At 46.6% G+C, this 19,737-nt stretch overlaps 1 protein-coding gene across 2 annotated transcripts in view; it reads right to left on the minus strand.

Moving 5' to 3' along the window:
* Nucleotides 1-11,361, minus strand: part of CACNG2 (calcium voltage-gated channel auxiliary subunit gamma 2) — a 48,729-nt gene extending 37,368 nt beyond the window's left edge. Inside the window, exons 1-2 of one of the 2 annotated variants that reach the window (XM_015862227.3) lie at nucleotides 10,577-11,148; nucleotides 9,887-10,032 (exon numbers count right to left, since the gene is read on the minus strand). In XM_015862227.3, the coding sequence (XP_015717713.1) occupies nucleotides 9,887-10,028 (142 nt within the window). In that variant the 5' untranslated portion in view covers nucleotides 10,029-10,032; nucleotides 10,577-11,148. Of the gene's footprint in view, nucleotides 1-9,886 lie in introns of both variants that reach the window. The other variant, XM_015862220.3, reaches the window with a different exon arrangement.
* Between the last annotated feature and the right edge of the window lie 8,376 nt (nucleotides 11,362-19,737).

Consider the following 19,737-nt stretch of genomic DNA (forward strand, 5'->3'; position numbering starts at 1 on the left):
TTACAACCACTTTTCTTGTGCTGGTGACACCTTAAGAGACAACAGCAGCTGCCTATAAAGGGCCTCTGCCATCTGTTTCCTCTGCCACTTCTCTGAGACAGCTCAAGCTATATACAGAAAAATATTTATCACAGTTCATTCACTCCCTCAGTCAAAAATGAGTAAGAGAAAAATGTCTTCTTTAATGGTTCTGCCACTGCCCTTAAAAAACAAAAACAAAACCAACAACAACAAAACAAAAGCCAACAAAAACATGACCCTCAGCCTAAGGAAAAGGGCAATGCTTGAATATAAAAGAAAGCAGCAGAAATTCCTGATGATTGATTCCTTGGGACCCTGTCCTCTGAAGGCAATTTTGAGGGCCATCTGCATTCTGAAATGACTCCTCAGGGCTCTCTGAAAGGCAAACGTCAGAGCTAGGATACTTCATCTCAACTCCCAAGCTTTCTGACTGGCCACATCTGAAAGGAGATACACACACGTGCACACACATGTACATGTTTAGCTGTCAAACCATTTTCACCACTCCACTGGATGAGCTGTTTGGGATTGGGGGTGTCTCCTACCCAGGAGAATTTGTAAATTGAAATGAAGAGAAGAGAAGAGGAGAGGAGAGGAGAGGAGAGGAGAGGAGAGGAGAGGAGAGGAGAGGAGAGGAGAGGAGAGGAGAGGAGAGGAGAGGAGAGGAGAGGAGAGGAGAGGAGAGGAGAGGAGAGGAGATCTGAGAGAGTAAGTAAAGAAAAAGGGAAGATAAGTAGAAGCAATGAATTCTGAAGGGGACTGATGGAATGAGCAAAGGACAAAATGAAAACAGAAAGGAGAGCTCTAAGAAGCATTTGCAGGAGGGAATGAAGATCCAGAAACATGTTCTCAGAAATGTGCTATTTGCAATGGACAGGTTGCAGGAGTCAGCAAATAGGGTTGGATGAAAAGCTGTGTGATTGACAGTGCTTGGTCTATGACACTGAATGAACAAGACCATAAACCTGGGAAATATTCAATGTTCAAGTGAGATCCATCAGACTGCAGCTACACTGGTGGTATAAACAGGACCTGAATGAAGAGGGAACTTCCCTGAGCGATGGCAAATTTAAGAATGAAATGCAGTTATGAAGCAGTGGGAGGAGAAAAATAAAACACGCTAAAAAAATCATGTTCATGGAGAGAATGAAAACTGAGAAACAGGAAGAAATCCAGGGGATGGAGGTGGATAGTGTTATTCTTTATTTGACAGAATGTATACTTTATACAACAAGCTAAATCAGAAATTTATAGTTGTTCCGCTTCTAGCAAAAACACACATCAGAGGAATTCCTACCCATGGATAGCATGGCACTGCAGTCTCAAGTTTTTGTATAGCATCCTCATTTTCTGCTTTTCAGGGCTAACAGGTAGAAGTATATGCTCTGGGGTAACAGGAAGTGCAGGATAAAGTCCATATACTTCTCTGGGGAGTTATAGGTTTGATAGGAAGCTGATATAAAAACTCCATCAGACTGTGCCACAGAAACAGAAGTGGATTTCACCTATCCTGCAGGGCTTGTTATGAAAACTCTGACTGTGTAGTTTGGAATTTTATAGGGGAGCTTTTTTGTAGCACAAAGGGGATAAATGGGGCTGGGAGACAGAAAGCTGTCAGCAAATGATAGAGATTCTATGAAAGACAGAAATGCAGAAGGAAGAAAAGCAGGGAGCTGAATGCCAGGGGATGCATGGTCTCCTCTGCCATTTCTCACTTCTACCAACCTCAGGTGAGGAGCCCATAGGAGGACTTTTGTCCCACTGTGAAAGATGCCAACTTGGACTTTTCTAGAGAGGGTGAAAGATGAAGAAAGTTGAAGTAGTTTAAAGAAAGGTACTGCTGGGCTGGAGGAATAGATGACATAAATAGGCATTCCACGCTCTGAAGGCAAACTGAGCCTCTGGTTTGTGGGATACAGCACTGTTGGAAGCAGGGCACATGGCAACCTCAAGGGAAACAGCTGCTTAAAGCTTGCACAGCCCTTCCTCGGCCTGATTTCCCTCTTGCCTTCATGGACCGTGAAAGCAGCACAGCTCCTTCCCAGTCACTGAGGTTGCACCAGTGCAAAGGAGGGGAGAATCAGGCCTTCATCCCTTGTGCATAGGAACACTACAGTGTTGTACGTCATCAGTTGCCAGTTCAGTAATCACTGCCACAGATGCAAAAGAAAAGAGACAACCTCGTTTCTAATTTAGTCATGATAGCATCAAAGAGACCCAAAGCCTATTGCTTTCTGGGAAGCAGGGATATCAACAATAATAACTCTTTGCACTTATATAGTACCTTCACTGCTAACTACTCACTTTATACCCTGGGGTGTGAAGAAAAAGGACTCCACTTAATTCTGTATGCTCTTAATTGCTCTATATCCCAGATCCTTTCTAACAAAATATGATAGAAATACCTAAACTCACAGTTAATTTGTCAAATTAGGGCAGTCATTGACACTGGCAGAAATGCAGGCCTAGTTTGCATCTTATGTTGCAATTGCATAGCAGAACATCTAGAAACAAAGGGAATGCCAGACTAAGTAAATCTGAGCTCCGTTTAATCCCTGACAAATGTTTCAGGGAAGAGGCAAGAAGCACATGGCAGTCAGATAGGGGATAGACTGCCCTTGTGAAATGTTATCCTAGTTTTTATGGAGCCTAGCTTAATTGCTGAATTACAAAACACCCAAAACGCTGTTCATATCCATTATGAGGACACTTAATTTTCGTGAACTCTGTTGTAAATGCCCACTTGCTTGCTAAATGTTGTTAAAATCTTGGCCACGGGATCTCCGGTGGCAATAAACTCCACAGCCCTGATACGCATCAAATGAGAAAGCTTTAACTGGGTCTCCGGTGACTCACGTCAGGTCCTCTTGTCTGTGTGTTACAAAATGGGGAAATCAAGAGCTACTGATCCATCTTCTCTAGCCCATTCATTATTCAACACAATCCAATTGCTTTCTCACTCATTCACCTCCTTTTCCAGGCAAACACATCTAGTCTTTCAGCCTGTCCTCACACACATGGTCTTCCTTACTCCTCTTTATCCCTGTCTAGCTTTAATGGTTTTACTTTCTTCCCCAGATGACTCCTTGTACTCTGTTATCCACCCTCCTCCACTCCAAATGCTAGGGGACTTGCTGCCAGTGGGTTTTCTGTCTACAGCCATGCACTTCCCCGAGCCATGGGGTAGCAATATTCCTGTTTCAGGGAACTGGGGAGCTGCTATGTTTCATTTAGAGCCCTGCAAACCCTACAGCCCTCCTTTTCCCATCAGCCAACGGTACTCTCTGATCTCAGGATTGAGACCCACTGAAGACCCCAGCCCCATTCTCCTCAACCCTGTGGGGGTGATCCTGAGGATCTCAGAGAGAATTCTCTCCCTGTAAGCAGCTTGAAAAGGATGGCTGTTTGCTGAGACGTTCCCTGTAGTGCACAGCAACGGCCCCAGGGTGATGGTTGCAGAGACCCTGATTTTCCCGTTGGAGACTGGCCTGATTCATGTCTGAGGGCTGCCAGGGAGGGTATTTAGGGCTGCCGGGAGCTCCTTCCAGCCCAGTTGCTGGCTGCATGCAGATGAGCCAGCTCATCAGCTGCGCTGCCAGTGAGCCCTCCGGCCACGGAGGTTGGAGGCTGCAAAGTGAAGGGACGTCGGCTGGACCACAGGCAACGAGCAATGAGGGGAGCACAAGGGGGGGAGGGGGGCAGAGGGAGCTGTAGTGCCCTGAGGGTGAGAGAAGGCAGCAACAGCAACCGGTGTCATAGGCTGCTGGGAGCAGGGTGGAGGGGGGGGGGGAGGGGAGGTTGGCCAGAGAAAGAGATGGGGGACATCCACCCCGAGGAGCTGCCTTGGAAAGGAGCTCTGATAGGGTGGGTTCTCTGGGCTGAGAGAATGTGAGATGGGGGCAGCCAGGGTGATGTGGTGGCAGAGAGAAAAGGAAAGAGGACAGACAGATGAGATAGCAGGAGCAAAGGGGACAGAGGAAAGCAAGGACAAGCTAATGTAACAGAGGAAAGAGCAAAGGGGGATGGGCCTCGGAGAACTTGGAGAGAATCAGGGAGGAATAATGAAGGGGAAGCTGCTTCTGAGAGAGCGCAGAAGAGACATGAAGATGAAAGAGAAAAATAAAGAGGAAAAACAGGGGAGGGAAACGAGAACAAATTAAAATGGAGATGGATAGAATGAGTCAAAGATGGAGGGTGAGGAGCAAGCTGGGGTCATGCAGGCGAGGGAAAAATAACTTTGGGGTGCGTTGCATTTGCAGTCTGCTCCCCGTGCTCCTGACCCATCCTGCACTCTGCATTTCCCTGTCGGGCTGCTGCAGCCCTGGGGCTGGGGGTCCTGCTCGTGACCCCTCCTCAGGCAGCAGACCCTAGTCCTCCCGGAAAGCCCCTCTCAAAGGGGAGGCTATGGTGCCCCGGAAGGCAGCAGTGCATCCCCAGCAATGGGGAGATGTGAAGGGGGAATAAGCGCAGAACGCGGTGGCGAGGGCTCCCCCTGGGATAAAGAGGGTATGCTTGACTGGGAATCCTGCTCTTAAAACAGGGGCAGGGGGCAGAGCCAGATGAGAGCCTGAAATGTTCCCCGTTCCTCTCGGCAACCTCCTCGCTGCTGCTTTTAAAGGAAATAAATATGGAGATGCTGCTGGCGAGCCCTGGCAGCCCTCCTCCCATGAATTCCCAATGAGGTTGCACTGAACTGCAGCTGAGCGAGACGGAGCAGAGGGGCTTGGGTGGGAAAGTGATGGGTTAACATGGAATCGTGGGATAGGAATAGCTCCTGGTCTCCCTGGCAAGGAGACATTTGTTCTATCTCTGTGTAATTTCTTTATACATTACTGCTGCCACACTGCATCTCCATGTCCCTCCCACTGCATTTCACTCTCACTCTCTTCAGCAAGGCAATTTCTGGTGCATTTCAGGACAATATTAACCCATTCCTATTTCTCTGTCGGTAGGGAGATCCAGAATTCAAGCACAATTTAGAAGTCGGTTCTAGCAGCTGGTTGGCAAGGAACAGCATTTCCTTGTCAAATCTGAAATGAAGTGAGCTTGCAGGTCTCAGCCCATTGAATCCCCAGCTCTCAGTGATGTGTGAATTTAAGCACTGTGAGAACTAAACCCACCCATGCCTGGGATCCCACGTGCTTCCCCCTCACCACCTGCACCCCACTTCTGGAAATCCTTTGCCTCCCTCTTCACACCAGGCCCGTGTATCTCTGCATCCTCCCTCTGCCTGGCAGAGGCAATGCCGGCAGCAGGCAGTGCGGCACCAAGCCTCTGCTTCCTGCGTCTCTGGGCTGTGATCTGGGATGCTCCTGCACAATGAGCGTGGGGACTCTCCTTCAATCTTCTGCTATTTACACTGCTTCCTCAGAAATCTTCCAGTGTAGGGCAGCAAGAGTCAGGGGAAAGGATGCCACCAGCTTTGTGGATCCACAGAAATAGGATGGTGGGCAGCTCTGCAGGGTGGGACTAGGCATGAGGAAAATGAAGGGTGAAAGGTAGATAAGAGGGAAGAGAAGGAAGAAATGCTCATAAGATCACGTGAAGGGAAAGAAGTGGTCCATCAGCAGACAGCACTGAAAGAAGCAGTGTGGGGAAGAGATGCAGCACCAGGACTGTGTCCAGCACCTGTGCTCTGCCTTGCCTTGCCCTCAGCTTCTTGTTTCTGCAAACACTGTAACTCCACTTAACTCTCATGCGCTGCTCAGATGTAACAAACTGGAAAGGGAACAGATCAGCTCATTAATTTTCCTTGGGAAGGGTCTCTAGGCAGGAATTATTTTCTGCACCAACATCCATTCAATTACTTGCCTTCACACCGGTAAGATCTACAGGGATGTCTAACCCCATGCGCATCACTCATGCCTGCCTGCCCCGGACTCCAATCTCTCCCTTCTCAGTAGAAAAGCCTCCCAGACCTATCCCTTTCCTAATAATAATGACAACATGACAAAACCAATAACCTACAGATATAAAATACATTTCATTTACTTGCTTCATAAGACCCTGATAAGGCTTCGTCATTCACTTTTTGAGATCCTGTAGGAGATCTACAGGAGCTAATGAAAGAATTAGACAAGGCATCACTCATAATAAAAAGTGCTTTAAAAGCATTCGTTGGCAAGGAGGAATTAGGCTGGAAGCTCTGCAGCCATTTCAAAGTTGCAAGAGGTGCAGCACCTATGTGTGCCATGAGCTCATGGGTCTCAACTGCTAGACGTTCATGCACACTCTGTGTATACGTGGTCATTGGGCTGACATAGGTTCTCCCATTTTTCTTGCAGAGCAAAGGTTTCTGAGCATCTTAAGTACACATTTAAGCACTCCCAAAACCTTAGAGAGAATTATCTGAAGGAAGATTAGGAAAAGAATTGTAAGCATGGTCTGCAGTAATGGGAAACATCATTACCTTTCTGCTCCAGCCCTGGTGTTGAACAGGGGCTCCCTGTAGGATGCAGGAAAGAGAGGATAGGGATCCCAACAGAGGCTGAACACCCAAAATAACATTGATTTTAGGAACAACACAAGGCTCTGAAGATACTGACTGAGAATGCTGAATGACTAGACAGAGGGAACCCTAAAATCCTAAAAGCCCAGGAACCGAACTGTTCAAGGCGAACTTGCTTTCTGATTGCAGCATGTCTGTGTGCACAGGCTGAGCCTCCACGTTCCTTTTTGCTATTGGATATCTTGGCCAAGATAAAGAAATACTATTTACCACAGCACTGGAATAGGAAGAGTTCACCATTTCTGACAGTCTATAGTGCTGGCTAGTGCTAGCATTCCCTTATATCCCCCAGAATGAAGTCAACCTCATCAGAGCCTTCCTATTGTTAGCAGAAGATTGTTTTGGCTCCTTCTTTGATTATTTTCTCATTAAAATTCCTCTGCCCTCCTCTTCACTGACTCTCCAAACCCTATGGGCTTGCACCATTTCTGTCCCACTCTCTTCTCCAGGTATTTTTGCCACACTGTGAGAAGGGTGTGAGCAGAGTCCAAGGGTTTGGCCATTTCCACAGCATCCTGGGAGCAGCCTTTTCCCTTCCCAAACCCATCTAACCCACACACCATGAAGGTAAGGAGCCTCTGCAGCACCCTTCTCCACCCAGCTTGCAGCTTTCACTTGGGAGATCAAGTGAATCAGGGACACCTTTTTGATTCCTTATGCTGAGAAGGAAGACAACCTTCTGGCTTATCAGATATGACATCTGGGGGTTGCCCAGTGCCCTCTCATGTGTGTCCATTGGGGATGTGCCATCCTGGGATTAAGGAATAACAGCCACCAGCCCATGCAGACTTGGAATGAGGGGAGCCAGTTAGAGGCATCCTCAGCCATGAGGCACAGCCATGCCCATATCCTGCACAGTGTATGGCCATGGAACTCCTGTTACCTAGCTCGAAGTTTTGAGACAACCTGTGTCCTCAGGCTGGTGATGCTCAGAGCAGGGCTTGCTCCCAGGCAGTTCCTAGCACCTTCCAGCCCCCCTTACAATTTCTGCCCCACATCCAGCAGCTCTGGGGAGCCAAATAGGCCCCCTTGTTTGTGTCATGGGGACAAAAAAGAATTACCATCCCTCATGCTGCCCTTCCCAGCTCTTGTGTTGGGCTGCAGTCTGATTTTGCATGAGAGCATGGGCAGGGGACCAAGATGGCACTGGGAAGGGATGGGAACACTGGAACTTTTGATGGGGAGCATCCTGTCTCTTTCCCTTATCATGCAACGACTTCTCCACAGTCCCTGTGGGGTCCTGTTGGATGTAAAGGAGAAGGAGCCTTGAGCTCCTCCGATCTGACAAACCTCACCCGCCTCTTCCTCCTCCCCCTCTGACCGCATCCCTCTGGATCCGGCTCCGTGGGCACATGGACATGATCTGAATTCACTGCCACTCCTGGCCGGGGTCCTCATACCTTGTCTCCTCCCCAGCCTCCCTCCACCCTCTGGCTCGGGGACACAGCTCATGAGGGGAGTTCTCACTGCAGCCTCCCTCCCGCCCCACATGGCTTCGCTTTTGGGCTTGCTTTTTCTTGCTTTTTTTTTTTGCTTTTCTTTTTTTTTTTTTTTTTTTGCCTCCTCATTAATTTTTAATTAAGGAAATGTCTCTCTCCCCTGTTGTAATGAATAGCTATGTGAAAGGCTTTTCATTCTTTATTAATATATATCTCCATATATTTATCTATTTGGAAGAAATCCGTGCATGTGCGCGAGTGAGTGTGTTTAAAACATCCCCCATTAATTTACTGCTATTGATTTTCTGGCATGGAGACAGCATATAGTATTCAGCATAGAGCTCCTCTGCAGGATATGTTAAAAGGCAGCAGTTTGGGTTGACAAAGGGCACTAAATGCAGTATGCGTCAAATAGACCATCGCTCAATGAAGTCACTTAGCTATTCAAAACATGTCCAGCCATCACTCAACCGTTTGCACCAAGAATGGGGGGGAAATTTGCGCTTCTTCCCGGACACAACCATTTCTAAACAGCAGCTTTAGCTTGCTTTGGTGGGAGACGTTAGGACATACACAGTTTATTCCCCCTCCCCCTGCCTTGCATCTTCCAGTGCACTCTCAGAAAATCGTTCCTGCAGTACCTGCTTCCCCTCTTGCCCATCAGGGAGCTCCAGGCACACCCAGCTCTGGGGGGCACTAGCAGACCTGGGCGTTATCTGCAGGCACCCACCAGCCCCTGTAGCCCAATCTCTGGCTGGAGGCTGATTCATAAGCAGCATTTTGATACCGGGCTGCAATGTGCACTGCCTTGCTCTTGCTCCCTCCATCTCGCTACATGTATAACAGAAAATCACGCATTTACATCGGTAGCCCCTATCCCTCCATCATCAGCTGCAGCCCACCTCCCCAGCCCACATGTGTGCCAATAGCAGGACTGAGCAACATATATTCAAAAGTGAACTGCTGGCCCCTCACTTCTCTCCCCCTCCCTTACGAACGTCTGATTCCAGAAGTTGGCTGCGGCAGTGGCTGTTATGCCATCAGACATGTCACTGAGTTGCTGTGCAGTTTCACCACATAAGACTTATGCTGATTTTTCTATTCAGACACTTGTTTATTTTTAGCTTCTACCATAAACCTTAAAAAAAAGCCCCCAAACAAAAATCTACCCCCAACAACAAACAAGTGGGGGAAGGATCCCAGCCCCAAAACAAACCAATCAGCTGCCAAATAGAACCCCCTGCACCCAGCCCAGTAAGATGTGGTTGCTCACAGACATTATGAAATGCTCTGAACTCTGCTTGAGAGGACTGGAATCACCAGTTTTACTGAATGAGACATTTTGGACATCGCAGGGTTATTTCCCCTTCTCTCTTTTATCCTTTCTAAAGTGAACCAATAAATGCATCTGAATTGCTTTGCAGCCACCCCCTCCCCACACTGCCCCTCACTCTCAGTCTAGTCTTTGCAAATAAACCATTTGCAAAAAGACAAATTATTTCACTCTGTGGTTGCAGACGGAGCACAGCAATAACACAGCATTTTGGCATTGATTTCCCAGGCAATACAAACAACCTGAGGACAGGTAGACCACATAGTTGCTCTTTGAAAGGGTCTCTTGGTGTTTTTGTAAGACACATATTATTCCCGTCGGAAGGGGGGCAATGAAATTCTGGGGAGATTGTAGGGCAGAGGCTGAGGAAGGGAAGAAGGGAACGGAGAAAAGAATAATTTGCTTGTCTTCTTGCCTCTGTGACCCATGTAACTAAGCCCACCACTCTCAATTGTGGTGAAAGGAATGAAGTTAGAAAATGGTGGAATGTGAAGGGATTATTGGGAATGGGGGGGGATATGGGATAGGGGGAGAGGAAAGTGGAGGGGGAGGAGGGGGGGAGGGTGGAGATCCAGAATCAAATACCTTCCAGGCAGCAGGTTCTCCATAATCCAGAATGGGTCATGACTTCCTCGTTCTTTTTGCTGGTTTCGTTCTCACTGACAGTTTTAGTCTTGCAAACCCCTCTGGAGTAAAGCCAGTAGTCGGTCCCCACAGCTATGGTCATCAGGCTGAAGGCAGCGAAAGCACCAACGGTGGTTAAAAGCATCTGAACACCTCTGTCAAAGAGCCCCATAATTCTTCATTATACAAATACCCAACCGCCTTCTGATTCTTGGGGTGTGTGTGTTTAATAAAATAAAAGAATAATAATTCCGACTAATAATATAATGGGTATATATAGAGAGATAGATATCAAAAAAGAGAGGTAAGAAAGCCCACGGAAAAGAGTGTAAATTAGAAAGACCACACGGGAACAGGCTTGCCTTTTAAATCGGAAACGTTCTGGTTGAAATATAAAAAAAGGAAAAAGGAAAAAGAAAAAAAAAGAGACACAAAAGAACCAAGAAAAAACCAAACAAATAAAGAGAGAACCCCCCCCAAAACGAGACGCCTTAATCCCTTTTTCTAAAATTCTGGTCTCCAGTTTCCATATGTAATGGCTAATTTGGAGATGGCTTCCACAGTGAACAGGGGAGCAGCAGCAGCATCCTCAACACAATCTCTCATTATCTGGACCTAGACAGTTAGAGACTGTAAGAGCAGAGATGCAACCTTCAGTCTTCTTGCTTAGCTCTGCAGCCTGCGCCATGAAAATCCTTTTCCTTCCCAGTTATCTTCCTTGGGTTTTTATTTTTTTTTTCCCCCAGCAGCGGCAGTCGCTCCAATCCTCTCTCACTTTTTCTTGCTCGCTTCTCCTTCCTTTCGTTCGCTCCTATCACCAAGCCAGACTGCCCAGTATACTGTAAGCCCTTGATTTCAGCTGAACAGGTGCCGAGGTCTTGCCTCCCATGGCTTTTCCGCACAGCCGCGGCGCTCGCTCCCGGCGGAGGTGGGCGAGGAGAGAGGGGGGCTCCTAGGGGAGGAGGGGGACAGGCGCGGTGCCCTCCTGGGCTGGGGGCGCGGAGCGGCGCCCGGCTGCGGCACCCGCTGCCCCGCGGCGGCCCCCGGCGACTCCCGGGCCCCGCTACTGCATCAAGGCGGCGGCGAGGCGCTGGACAGCTCCCCGGCGGCGGCGGCGGCGGCCCGCGGTGCTGAAGGACAGCTCCCCGGTCCGCGGCGCGGGAGGAGCGCTCCCGGCCCCCCGGTGCTGAAGGACAGCTCCCCGGGCGGCAGTGCCGGAGCGGCGCTCCGCGGCCCGCGGTGCTGAAGGACAGCTCCCCTGCCCGCGCCGCCCGCGCCGCCCGCCCTGCCCGCGCCCCAGCATCCGCGGGCGGCAGCCGCCCTCCTTCGCTCTGCGCGGGCAGGCAGGCAGGCAGGCAGGGAGGGGCGGAGGGGGCAGCCTCCCCCCTCCCTGTGCCTACCCCTCCGCTGCCAGCCCCGGGCTGGGTTGCTCCCCCCGGCTGCCGGAGCCCAAGGGAAGGCGTAGCTGGGGCTCTACCTCTTTCTGCCTTTCAGCCTTTCGCCCCCACCCGCACTCCCCCTCCGCCCCCCGGCTCAGCTGCCTTTGCATCCCCGCCATACGTGCCCAGAGCGGCAAGCACAACCCGCACATGCCGCAGTTAGATCCACACAAAACTTCAGGCAGCCGTTTCTCTCCCCCAGGAGACGGATGAAATGTAACGTGGAAGGGTAATTTTAAAATAAGCATTTATTTCTCCTATTTTTGTTGTTGTTATTATTTTTAAGTGCTCGCTTCTCACTCTTCTCGGCTTTACTGCAAGTTGCATATGTTTTGGTGTTGCTCGTTTTCCGTCCCTCTGTCTCCCCCTGACCAATGTTGTGTGAATCCCTGCGTTTTTACTTTCTCTTCGTAGCTTTCTGTGAAATCCCATAGCTTCCTTCAAGAAGCAGACATTTTGGGAAGACTCTTCACAAGAAAGGTCGATTTCTTGTTATTACTGTGATTTTGCTAAGGAACGGGACCGCCAAACCGAATTCCTCTCCCCCAACCCTGGAAAATATCCCACATATCAGTCCTCTTTTTTCCACAGAAATATGCATGAGGTGAATTGATGCAGACTGAAATCTATCAGTGCTTAAGTTTTTGTGTCAGACACAACCCGATAGTACTGAGAACGTATATAAAACTGTGCAATGCTAACATCTTAGTATGTCATAACTGTCTCTCCTTTCCTCAGCAGTATCATTACATCAGGTTAATTACATTAGTCACCTCCTCGTTCTATACATGTAGCTGCTCATTAATGCAGCAATCATAAAGAAAAGAAACCATCTAATTCATGATGCTTCCGATTTTGTTTCACTCTGATCAGATTCATTGTTCAGTGAATGAGAAACCAGAAGGGCTGCATTAAGTTCACTGCTCTTCCAGGGGAATAAAGGGTCTGAGGGGAGGGGGTGCTGGGTAGTTGAACCAGTTGGAGGGCCTCAGACACACTGTAATATCATAACTCCATTTCTCTCTTCCACTGTCCTTCTTTGGGTGCAGCCTGGGACTGCCATTTCAGGACAATCTCCCCCAGGACAGTTGGACATGAAGGGCTCTATGGCAAGCAGCAGGAGAGGAGGGGGGACAAAAGGCAGCTGAGCATTTCCTCGGTTCAGCAGGGAGCTGAGAACATGATGGGGTGTCGTACTAGCAAGCATGGATGGTGTGTGGCATCGGCTGCATGCAGATTGCTACCAGCAGGTCCTGGGGAGGTAGAAAGGATGTAGGATGAGGAAGGTGACAGTGCGGGTTGGGCCCACTAATACATTGCTGGGGGACTACCATAATTCCTAGCCTCATTTGGAGGGGTGTGTGTGGGGGGGCTGATGGTCTTCTCTCTTGGAAAAGCTGGTTTTTGTTTTTGTTTTCTCTGCACTCATGGAGCTGCCAAACAGCTGAGGATGGGCAAAGGAGGGGGTGGCCCTTGTGGACTGTGTATTTCAGCCTGGTGGAACAGTGGTGAGCATGGTAGCTGTTGGCAGACTCTCTGAACTACTGGCCTTGGTTCAAATAAAGGGTGGAGAGATACAGAGAATCCCCCTAAGACAGTGGGAGATTAAAGCACTACAGAGGTGGCTTGTGATGAGGAGGAGGTTCTACAAGGCTTTTAGCTAGCAAAGATACACAAGATCACCCTAGGACTTCTCCTCTGCTCCTGAATGCTTTCTGTTGAAAGAAGGCAGCATAAGGGATGAATGTGCCATTCTGGTGGTTCTGAGCTATTTATTTTTGTGTTGGTGGTCATTACTCTCCGAAGAAAATTTGAACGAGGAGCAGCCTGGAAGACTCTGAAGAGGAAAAATTTCAGCAGACTATGTTGGCACTAAAATCCATCAGGCATCAACACTGAGTACATGGAAGGGAAAGACACACTGGAAATCTGTCCTCAGTTACTTTGCGATCTCAAAATAGTGCAATACAGCTCTCCCAGTAATGTCACAAAGCAACCCGGCTAGAGTGAGTGGAAACAAAAAGGACTCAAGCCTTATGGAACCTCACTTGTGCTCAAACAGCAGGGTCATTCAAAGAGGATAGGGAGAAAAGGCGTATTTTCACTCAGGGCTCTCCTGGGCACCCCATGCTGTTAAGTGTTTATTTTACTGTGACAAACTGGAGTGCCCCTTCAGATCAGGGTGCATGGGGCTGCACAAATGGGAGTTGTCTTTTGGTAGCATCTGTTGGTAACTGAGTAGAGCGAGACAAGTAGAGTGAGTGAACAGCCACTGCAGAAGTTGCAGACTGGGACTTTCAAGGCATCTCAACATAGAGAGAAATCACACATTTCATCTGTAACTAGAAAAATACTGCTGGAACTGCTGGATTACTTATCTTTACATTTGACTAATTCAGACAATTTCAGAGGATGAAGCAGAAGCTGGGCCAAAACAGTGGCCCTCAAACTAATCTGTAACTGTTGCCTTTATTATGTATTTCTACAGGTTTTACAAGTTTGATTTCAAATGACTCCAGCAACAAGACAGGGACACAATGTCTCCAAAGAAACTGCCAGTATAAGAAGGCCAGGCCTGCAGAACAATGAGTCTTTTAATCTCTGGCTAAGAGCAGTGGGTCCTGTGATGGTTCATTATGTCTCAGGATCAGGACTAAAGGTGACTTCCTGCCTCACACTTCCCAATTTTCAGAAATAATTCTCTTCCTGCTACCCTACTTATATCCTCTTAAACCATTCACAGTAATCCCTCTACAGTTGTTCTAAATGCCGCTGGAGAAGAACGAAACAAAGGCAATGCAAATGCCAGGATGTCCTGTGTGACTGCTTGTGCTGTGGCTAGATGCTGTGCTGAGATTTCATCTTTCCTACAAAGAATCGTTAAAAATGATAATACAAAACAAGAATGCAGATTAAAAACATCGTGGCAGAATTTTACAACAGTCGCATCTTACTGAATAGTGCAACACGGAATGACATCTATAGAAGAGTAAGGAGAGAGAAATTAATAGTCTGGAGGAAATAGAGAGATTTTAAATTACATTTTAAATTACTTGAAATGAGAGGCTGATGAGACAAGGAGCCGCAGGAAGTCTGCTTCCAATGGCAAACCATGAGTGCTGCTATTTGTGGAGAGAAGGGGCAGTGCTGTAGGAAAGAAAGGGGCACGAGAAAGATACAGGAAGGGAGATGAAGGGCATGAAGTCGGAAGCAACTCTATGGGATGGTAATGGAGCTGAATAGAGTATCTCTGGATTGAGTGCTGCAGTGGAGATTTTTGGCTCAGAATAAAATCAGACAGTGATTTGGTATCTAGGAATCTTCATACTGGACAAGCCATCTCAGAACGAGCTGCTGTAATGAGATGTAAAAGGGATGGAGTTGATGCAGTTGTATTTGCAAGCAGAGCAGAGGTGTTAATAGACAGCTGCACCAGCGGAGGAGATGTTAGGAAAAATAAATTGGGGTTAGAGTGATGATTATAGAACTGAAAACCAATGGGGCAGAAAGACAGAAGTGAGGTATGATCCAGAAAAGGAATTAATATTTAAGAACTTTCACTGGAGAAGGTTGAAAAAAACCCCGTATATCCATGTGTTTAGGTAAGCAGAGAGGGTGATCAGAGCAGTCATCACTGGCATCCAAATCTGGGGGACCCAAAATATGTAAGACATCATTTACATAGTATCTGCATGCTGGTGGTTTTCTTAGACCAGTTTGACAAACTAGCAAACTGAAGAAAGAAGGAAATCTTTGTTTTGTCCAAGAATCACATGTGGAGATGATAGAGAGATAAATACAGACGTACAAATCCTCAGTGGTCCTCTCTCCTTAACTTCAAGTCTTAACTTGAGGTTCAACATAAAAGACAGTGTAAAAATAAAATATTTGAATACTCTATGAAATTCATCTCTAGCATAACACTACAATCAGAAGGGGAGAAAAAAAAAAAGGAGATATGGTACAGAAGTCTCACAAATAAACATGCTGCTAATGGTAACACTTGAATTACTTTGTGAAAGCACTGATGAACTGAAACCACAAACCCCACCAAAGCCAAAGTCTATGCACTGATGTTAGTGAGATCCGAGTATTGTCATAAATGAACTGAGATCAATCGTTGTCCAAAAAATCTGTTGTGCATTGAGTGTTGAAGCTAAAACACCCCTGCTTCCCAAGCAAGACTCCCTTGTCTCACACAATATTATTTACCACTGAATGGTAACCTCTGACTGAAATGTTTGCTACCTCGAATGGTAAGACGAAAAGGAAGTCATCTAATGTGCCTTAAGGACTGAACTCTTCAAAAAGGGAAAGGTGCCCTTCTCTACTTGAAAGGGGTAGTAAGAGAATACTGAGATTCCCAGCATGACATTTCTGCCACCATGAATTGCTGGGATGAGAACTGTTTTGCCTCTCTTTCCCTTTCCATGCTGAGGTTTGTATGAACAGCAGCCTCCTAATCAATAGGAATAGAAAAAAAAAAAATCAATGCCTGCAACCCATTAACTGTAACAGAGGGCAGGCTGCTAACCAATCACTCTATCTGGAATTACAGCATTTGGTAAAGTATCCTCAGTGAGGATATACATGCATACACATGCAAACTCACTGAATATGACTAAAAGAGACAATTAGTTACAGCAAAATTCCCCACCTCATCAGAATGTCTATTCCATGTATTTGCCTGTGTTAAACTAAAGACACTACCCTCCTCAATCAGATGCTATCCCTCATAATTTTCCACTCTGGAGTGTATGTTATTATGCACCTGATATATATTTTGAGTTTACCTTCACACTGGTCCATCCTGTGTGTAAATAAATGCATTCCTCTACACACCCTTACTCCTTGATAAACTATGTCCCATAGAAATCCAGTTTAAGACCGGCTTATTCATATGCCATTCCTACTCTGTTGCTGTATCCTCAGATTCTTCATCTAGATCTTTTTTTGTTGTTGTTTCTCCATCCATATGCAAAATCAGGCATACACAGTTCTCAAAGACATCCATATAAATGCAGTCCTGGAAGCATATTCCAGGAAACAGGGCAAAGAGGTACAGTGCCTTGATACCTGACTAAACAAATGCCTGAAAAGCAGAACTAAATGATACAAATAAGTGGAGAAAAAAACCCAAGCTGAGTCACACATTCCTCACAAAAAGGTAGTAAAAAGAATATAGCTCAGGCTTTGTGATCAGAATCTGCTTAAAGGCAAGACACAGGGGAAAAGGTCTTCAGAATACAGCATAGAGCAATGCATCTCACTGGAACTACATGAAACATGGGCACAGATAACTTGGTCTTGTTCATAATAAATCCATTACCCATCAGTTAACTTGGACCACAACTCACACAAGATCCACCTCTCATGATCAGGGATGGTCACTATTGCTCAGAATCCAAGGGTTAAAAAAGCCATGATTTCTTGACAAATAGGTCAAATAAAATTCCAGTGAGGAAATATGCAGTAGCTGCAGTTTGACTCTTAAAGAACAACAAAGCTTGTTTTCATGTAAACATAGAAGTAATCAGAGAACTGTGAAGAATAAGGTGAGAAAGAGAAGTTGTTGGGTTTCTTTTTTTCTGAATTGAAGGTTTTTGGAAGCTTCCTGGAAATATCAGCACAGTGATAAATGCTGGAGGAAAGGTGAGGCCTACAGTGAGGATGCTTCATGTTGACCTTGATCAGTGTTCTCTGATATCAGACTTTCCTCCAGTGTAAAGGGCGAAGATGAGGACAAAGAGGATCCTATGCAGCCTCATCTATTCAGTAATATCTTTTAAAGCCATAGTCCAGCCTGAAAGCCAGCTTTTGCCTCTGGTCCTCAACAGCCACAGAGGCATCGCTGAAGCTTTCTGCATGGGACAAACTTGCTCTTCTAGGTCTGGAGATAACAACACAGGTAACCCTTCTGCAAGGGAGCTATATAACCAATTCTTCTTTAGGGTGTCCTTAGCTCTTTTTCTGTCGTGTAGCTTAGAATACCAGGAAAGGAATAATGAACTCCTAATTTTTCTGATGCTCACTGAAAATAAAACCCCACCTGAATTTAAAGTCTCTTGAAAGAACATCCTAAGCAAATTAAGAGAAATGATTAGACTCTGGGATAGGTCATATCATACCTCTGCCTTTTCAGTGGGACAAATCAAGAGAAACATGTATCCCAGCACCTATCTGAGAACTCAGCAAGTCGGGAATCTTAGAAAATTCATAATCACTGGGTCCCACTGACATCAGTGATAACAGTGAGGGGGATTTCTTTATGCAGCATCTTATCATTGGGGAGACATCTCATGAAACGTACATGTATTTCAGACACTGTTTCAGTGAAAGCCAGTGGCTGTATTGTGGCCACGGAGCCACCAAATGAATTCCTAGGACTTGCATTTGTATTACTTTCATAATTGTTCAGGATCCAGCGAGTGAATTCCTATAGAGGGATTAGGTGAAACACATTGAGTTAAGACAATCAGATGCTAGACCACAGCATTATGGCTATGCACAGAAAAGCGTACATGAACAGAAGCTGTAGAGAGATGACATTCCCTTTCTCGGGAATGGGGGTCTATTTTAAAAAGAAAGCAAAACACGCGTGTATTTAGGCTTCTAACTCCACGTTTAGACATTGAAGAACTGTCCTGATTTTCAGTTATGCTGAGCAGTCAGCAGCTCACATTGATTTCACAGAGACGAAGTCTCTGAAAATCTGGATGTCTGTTTTGATATCTAAATGTCATCTTAACAGATGACTCTTATATCAACAAAAATTTTTAATAGAAATGAAATCAGAAGTTACTTATCAGGATTTGCCACTTTCAATCATTCACTGCAGCTAGTAGCCACTTGTGAAATTTTCTGGGAAAGGCCTGAGAGCAGAGTTTACAGTCTATGGTAAATCATGGCAAGTGAGAACTCTTAACGCAGAGCAAATCAACTCCCAGCACTGCCAGGAAGAGCACTTGGTTCTTCCAACTTGACCAGGCCAGGCTCAGAGCCTTGGTGATGTCTCTCTGCTGGTGGTGTGAGGTTCCTTTGCAGCACCATCCTCAGCAGAGGCTGGCCAAAATTCGCCAAGGGTTTGGGGGTACAGTCCTCCTTGGTTCTCCACTGATCTCTTTGTTCTGTTGTTGCCATCTCTGACCTGGTGAGCAGGTCTGGAAATGTGCACGGTGAGGTGCATCTCCACCATGTTCCCCATTCCATGCAGCGGTCAGAGGGATGCATATAGGAGAAGACCGCTCAGAAGCAGCAACATGGAATTTCAGGCTGGTTATTCCCTGTATTATGGAGGTGGCAGGGCTTGGCTCTGCTCAAATGCTCACCACTCCTGCACTCTTTCACAGGACACTTTTCCAGGTTGCTTGCGTCATTCGGATAAAACTGTTCAGTTGCCATCTTTCCAGTAGCCAGTCTGAAGTGTCAAAGCAGTTCTCTGTTTCACAGACCACTGGGACTTTCTCTGCAACTGACCTATATTATTTTCAAGCTTCATTCGTTCCGGCCTGCACTCCCCTGTATTCTCCCACATGGAGCACATGCACTGCTCCTCCCCCTCAAACAAACACCTTTATACATCCAAGGACATTGTAAAAATAAAATGATCACAACCTGGCCCTCCGGGAACCTCAGTTTTACAGTTTGTCCCACTCTGATGCCAACAGAATTCACAACCCAGTTCAAAAGAGACAGACAGAGAGTGAGAGAAAGCAAGCAGACAGGCACAGACTGGAGGAGATGGAGGAATCAGGGAGAGAATAAAAGGAGCAAAAGAAAAGACTAGAAGAAATAAGCTGAAACAACAAGGGGAGGCACATAACCTAGAATCTTAGAATGTAATAGAGAAGGTGAATTTATGGGGAAGAGTACAGAATTAAGATGGCAGAAAGTTAAAGGAAGACATAAATAAGGAGATGAAAAAAAAAAAAGACACAGCAAAGGACTGAAAAGAAATGGTCAGAGAGAGGGGTACTGGCTGAGTCAGGCTGCAGGGCAAAGTGGTATCTACAACATGAGGCAGAAGAACTAAGAAGGTGCCTGTAAATTTGGGCACTGTTCTTTTTTCATGTCTCTTTTTCCATTGAGAATATGCTGTGAGGAAAAAGGGCAAGAGAAAGGAGAATAAAATTAGAAATAAATGTCTGACTTGCCATCATAAACAGCTCCTAGCAGTCAAGCAGGTATACTGGAAATAGGAAGTCCACAGGTTGCAGATGCTCAGGTACATTGCAGGTCAGCAAGCAGGAAACACCCTGCACTAGAACAGTGGCATTTACATTCCCAGGTCCACTGGGTCTCTGCATTGGCAGTGAGCCCTGTGTGTAAGAAAATGCTGCTTCTTAGTCTTATGGAGTCGTGCTCATATTTTTT

This window comes from Coturnix japonica, chromosome 1, assembly GCF_054131305.1.
Source record: "Coturnix japonica strain WE chromosome 1, WE-NBRP24, whole genome shotgun sequence".
Taxonomy (NCBI): Eukaryota; Metazoa; Chordata; class Aves; order Galliformes; family Phasianidae; genus Coturnix; species Coturnix japonica.